The sequence below is a fragment of the Musa acuminata genome, chromosome BXJ1-1 (genome assembly GCF_036884655.1).
Source record: "Musa acuminata AAA Group cultivar baxijiao chromosome BXJ1-1, Cavendish_Baxijiao_AAA, whole genome shotgun sequence".
NCBI classification, from domain to species: domain Eukaryota; kingdom Viridiplantae; phylum Streptophyta; class Magnoliopsida; order Zingiberales; family Musaceae; genus Musa; species Musa acuminata.
The window spans coordinates 19,532,805-19,538,266 of record NC_088327.1 but is presented as its reverse complement, the minus strand read 5'-3'; the positions used below and the strand labels follow the sequence as shown (position 1 = coordinate 19,538,266).

The 5,462-nt window shown below is 48.3% G+C and overlaps 1 protein-coding gene across 1 annotated transcript; it reads right to left on the bottom strand.

Moving 5' to 3' along the window:
- Positions 1-610: 610 nt before the first annotated feature.
- On the bottom strand, positions 611-4,739 carry LOC103999237 (sulfate transporter 3.1). The gene is made up of 12 exons (XM_009420921.3): positions 4,291-4,739; positions 4,006-4,213; positions 3,422-3,593; positions 3,115-3,180; positions 2,448-2,561; positions 2,245-2,361; positions 2,024-2,150; positions 1,657-1,943; positions 1,387-1,577; positions 1,224-1,303; positions 1,079-1,155; positions 611-993 (listed from the first exon to the last, which is right to left on the bottom strand). The coding sequence occupies exons 1-12, from the start codon at positions 4,619-4,621 to the stop codon at positions 805-807; spliced, it is 1,959 nt and encodes a 652-aa protein (XP_009419196.2). The 5' UTR covers positions 4,622-4,739; the 3' UTR covers positions 611-804.
- Between the last annotated feature and the right edge of the window lie 723 nt (positions 4,740-5,462).

Sequence of the window (5,462 nt, the reverse complement as noted above, 5' to 3'; positions counted from 1 at the left end):
GAAGTATCTTAGATCAATTACAGAGTGAGAAGCTTTTTGTTCAGTGGAATTCTTTTATAGATGGGGCCGAGCAGTTTCCAGATGCATCTCTCAGTCATGCAATGTTGATAATTCTGAGGTCTTTGTTACATAATGATTAGCTTTTTATCTTATATTGGAGTTGCTGGACTTGGGACAAGATGGGTTTGCCATTGTTGCTGAAACCATTGCTCTGAGAGCATAATTTCAGCAAGAGGTTGCTGTTTGGCATAAGCTTGGTGACAAGTGCAGAGACATTAACATGTTAGTGTTGCATCACTTTTATGTGGTCCTTCAGTGTCTTGAAATCTTGATTCTGGTTATAGAATGAGTTGCCAGCTTCTGTTTCCCGTGGTCTTCTACTGCTTGGCTTCACTTCTTATTGGGGAAGAATAGGTGGTGTTTTCATGACGGAATACTTGGAAATATCAGGTACATTATGAACTGATCCCACTTGCTCTTTTTCTTCTGTTTCTTTGTCCTTCTTCTGTCAATGCCAATTCTGCAATTGCATAACATAATTGCTCTTGTTGAAGTCAGCAGGGATTTGCGTGAAGAGCTGCATGTTGTTATATTATATATACTCCTCCAATGATCACGCAGAAAGAGTCGATGCAAGATTTGCCATCACTCCTATGGAACAGGACACTACAATGGTTCTTCCTTGGGGAGATCGGGAAAAAAATATATTAATAGTAGCATGATGCCATTCTCACATTCTCGCATGCCAATCTTTATCCTGCACACTATCTCTATCTTGCTACGATCTGCAGCTGTTCTTACTGCTTAAACCACGGCTTCGCAGGCTCCATTGTCATTGGCTGTGGCCCCTGGCTTGCACGTATGCAGCATGAAGTTGCATGCAGCAACGGCGTCGGCTACGGTGAGGAACACCCACTCATGGCCTATGGCTTCAAGGATCTTCGACGAGTTCATCTTCTTCATCACCTCACTCCCGGGGTTCGCCAACACAAGCTGGTCACCATGAAAACCATTAGATTAGAAGAAGCTTCCTACCTCGATGATGCAGCAACAGTGAGGATCCGCAGAAGCTTCCTACCTTGATGCTTCTCCTGTCGATGATCTTCTTGACCTCGTCCAGCATGCTGATTCCGCTGGTGTCTATGCTGCCAACAGCTGCAAGAAGACGCAGTCATATCGAGATTGTTGACAGCAGAAGAATAAGAAACAAGATTGAAGCTTACCACCCATGTCCAGTATCAGATACTGTAAGCTGGTCTCTCCCTTGGAGCTGTCATTCTCCTCTTCGATCCACCTCGATATCCTGACAAGCAAACATCAGCACTTCAGCATCTTCTTCTTTACCTTCAGCAGAACAACGTAGCGAGGCTTGTTTGGTGTACTGACCTCTCTCTCAAGTAGCTGGCGTTGGTGAAGTAGATGGGAGCGTCGATGCGGAGGATGAGGACGCCGGGAACAGTCTGTGCCACCGGATACTGGTCAACCCGCCGGTAGGCCGAGGAGTTTGGAACCTTGCCGAGCACGGTCGTCCTCGGCCTTGAGACGAACAGTAGGACTCTCAGTATGGAGATGGACACCTGCAACCAAGCAAACAATGGTTGGAGCTACTTGCTATCGATCGCATGCAAGTTGGCGTCATGAAGATGTATATCGTACTGCGATGACGAGTCCGATCTCGACGCTGCCGAAGACGACGCCGAGGAAAGCCGCGAGGCAGACGCAGAAGTCGACCTTGTCGACGTGCCACAGATGGATCGCCGCCTCGTAGTCGACCAGGCCGAGCATGGCGGCCATGATGATGGCAGAGAGGACGACCAGGGGGGTGTAGTGGAACAGCGGCGTCAGGAACAGCAGGGTGATCATCACCGCCGCCGCCATCACCACGTTCGACATCGCCGTCTTGCACCCGGCGTTGTAGTTCACCGCCGACCTCGAGAACGGCCCTGCCAGATGCACCAGAATCAGCTTCAGCTAGCTGAGACGAGCTCGATAACCACATCGACCTCGAGGGAACAAAACGTACCAGTTGTGAGATAGCATGATGTCAAGGATCCAACAATGTTCATCGTTCCGAAAGCTATCATCTCCTTGTTGCCATCGATGTGGTAGTTCTTGAACATGGCGAAGCTCCTCCCTACCGCAATGCCTTCCTGTGATCCCAAGCAATGACCAGCACAGATCAAGTGTCTGAACTCGACAGGCAGTTATGTCTAATTATCTATCTGCGAGAAGAAGAAGGCTTACGGCGAGGGCGACGATGCCGGTGACGACGCCGGTCTTCAGCGCCACGGTGAGATACGGCGCCGTGAAGATTAAGCTAGTCGCCGACGGCGGATTTAGGCCCTTCTTCAGGTATCCGATCTGCAGATTAGGTGCCATCGTACGATTGAAGACAGTGCTACAGTAGAAACCAGATGGATGGCTGAGATTGGAGAAAGAGGGCTCACCACTTGGACTCCATGGTTTTCTGCATGAGTGAGGAATACCAGCAGGGTTCCCAGTATCACAGAAGTCAAAGGGGCAGCTGCAGAGACCCAGAAGAACCTGGGCCGCCTTTTACTCTGCTCAATGATCAAAAAGAGATTTTGATTCAGATTACATGCTGATTACCTCAACTCAATGGAATCTTGTAAAACTTGGCCCAGATTAACTCCATTTGGTACACCAACCAATGAAACTGGGCACAGAGTCAAAGGACAAGAAACGCATCCGACAAAGCCATGCATTCTCAGCAAAAGAAAGTTGAGATTATTAACTTGCTCAAGCAACAAAAAGGGAAGGATTGGAAAGAGCCAAGTCAAACTGCAGTCCGAATCCTCCAGTTGCGTGCAAGTTTAGCTAAGAACTGGTGTAGACGGGGAAGGCAGTGGACAAGAACAAAGAAACAAGGTTCTTCTCTGGATTTCCTGATGATGACAGCTGGTGCAATAATTTGCAAAGCCATCAATGGAAATGGATGTCATCCGTGAGTTGTCCTCTGGGAATTTGCAGCCACTTAGACAAGAAAGGTTTCGATGATTACTAGATCTATTTTCTTGACAAAGATGCTTGTTGGTGGATATATAAGTTCCTATTTCACATGCTTAACAGAGTCACGTAGGAGTGTTTACTTACAAAGAAGCGAGTCAGGAGAAGGAAGAAGAGGAAGCAACATCCGAGAACAGCACTTTCCCATCTCCACTGCAGGAACAAGAAGAAGCCACGACCACCAACAATTATTAGAGAGAGTCCAAAGGTGGAACCCATCAGGAACACTGAGGTTCCATCAGAATCAATAAGAATTATCACAAGATGATGACAGCTTCTTTGTGTTTTAACGACCGGAATGAATGCAGAGGCATTCAGTAACCCAATCTTGTGCTCTTTGGAATCATGTAAGAGGAAGTAAACTGAACTATCACGGTCTGGGAAGGGAGTGAACCTGGTGAACTTGTGTGAAAACTGACTTGAGGACAGAGACCAGGTCAGTGGCAGTGGTGAAGTGTTCCAGGCCCAGCATCCCTTTTAGCTGCTGCAGGCACACCACTGTGGCAGCTCCTGCCATGAATCCCACTATGGTTGCATGTGACAAGAAGTCCACTATGAAGCCAAGCCTGCACATTTAGAAGATCTATAGATTAACCTAATACTCTTCTTCCACAAAGAAGAATATATATATATATATATATATATATATATATATATATATAAACACAGAATGTGCCGAAGAATGCTAAAGCATTCGTCTTCTAGAAAAATATATTTCTAGAAGCTAGCATGCTTATCTAAAGCCTACACCAGTGACAGGACAACCCAAGATAACAAGTCACTCTGTAGGCAATAAGAAGAACGTGGGGCCACGTGCCTTACTGTCCTTGTCTGCTCACTCCGGCAGCCAAACCTACTTCCTTACGTCCCACAGAAGTAACCCGCTTCCTCCTCCGAAAGCTTCAACCTGCTTCACCTAATCTCTTCTTTGCTACCACCTTCCAAGTCTCAGTAAGCATTGGACATCAGTAAACCTACCTCAACAGCCCCAAGGCCGCTTGAAAGAGCCCAGCGAAGAAGGTCGCTGTGAAGGCCAAGTGCAGATACAATGCTGGCTCCTGCGTCGGCGAGACTTCGTCCGCCAACATCGACCCGATCAAAAGCGACGCCACGGCCACCGTCCCCACCGCGAGATCCCGCGAGCTCCCCATCATGGCGTACACCAACGGCGGCACGAAGCTTGAATCTGCAGGAACATGTACTCACTTCGTTCACCGAGCCATAGGCGGCGCGTATCTTGCGGGAACAAGCGATGGCACTCACATAGCCCAATAATCGGCGGTAGATTGGCGAGTTTGGCGTAGCTGATGCCCTGCGGGATGGCGAGGCTGGCAATGGTGGCCCCTGCGATGAGATCGGACTTGAAGAGGCTGAGGCTGTAGCTGGGGGCCCAGTCGAGGATGGGCAGGAAGTATTTCAACCCCAGGATCACTCGTCGCGGGCCGCTTTCGTTCCTGAACTGCCGGAGGGGGTCGTCGGGGAAGAAGGTCTCCTTCAGGTTGGCCCTGAAGGTGTCGAGGAATGGCCGTGACGGCGGCACCGGCACGCGGTGGCCGAACTCCGTCCCGGGAAGCACACAGTCCGCATTCCCCATGAGTACCAAAATACTAGTAGCTTAAACCTAGTAGAACAGGACGAAAGAGAGAGGAGGAGAAGGGTAGAAGAAGGCTGCGGCAGGGGAAGAGAGAGCTCAGCGCAGGGGAGGGTATACGGTGAGGGTGCGTTTATATAGGCACGAGGCGGTGGCGTTCCCGGCCACCGCGTTGGTGTGCAGTACCCTGCGGGTCCCACGGGACATCCAGGGGAAACCTGGCAAAGCACTACAGTGCAGAGCAGTGTCGGCAGGGTCCAGGTGGCACTAGTAGCTGAGCCCCACGTGCGAGTCGAGTGAATGAGGAAGGTCGGATCAACACCGTCGGTTCCCACATCGATGTCAGAAAAGCGTAGCTGCAATTCCCTCCATATCGTGCCACGTGGCATATGGAAAACACAATGAAACTTCCGGATGCAATCTACTTACATTCATGGCGTTAATGCTCTTACTGTTACGTAACGCGGAAAGCTTTGTTACAGTCATATATGTATATTAAAAACCTAAAACTTTATTATTATCATTATTATTATTTAATGTTCCCAGGCTTTTATCTTGTATGAAAAAAAAAATGAGAGGACGAGGTGAGCTAGAAAATGGTTGGCTATTTATTAATAAGGACAAATGAGGAGAAGAGTGCATGTGGCTGCTGTCAATATCCATGTCAACATAGCTTGCTCTCAACAGGTGTAGGACTCCCTACATGAAGTGCCAATACTTGTGTAAAATTTTGATCAGAAGTGATAGCTAAAATTCCTATTTTCTATTATATTTATCACGCAAGTAAAGGAGGATTTATCATCACCAATTTGCTTTTGTTGTCTTTATTGATGCTCTTAATCTC

Coding starts and splice junctions, on each gene's coding strand:
- LOC103999237 (XM_009420921.3), bottom strand. CDS start 4,621: ATGGGGAATGCGGACTGTGTGCTTCCCGGGACGGAGTTCGGCCACCGC. Junction 1,944..2,023: donor ATCATGCTATCTCACAACTG/GTACGTTTTGTT, acceptor TGCATCTGGCAG/GGCCGTTCTCGAGGTCGGCG. Junction 1,304..1,386: donor GCCAGCTACTTGAGAGAGAG/GTCAGTACACCA, acceptor TTTGCTTGTCAG/GATATCGAGGTGGATCGAAG.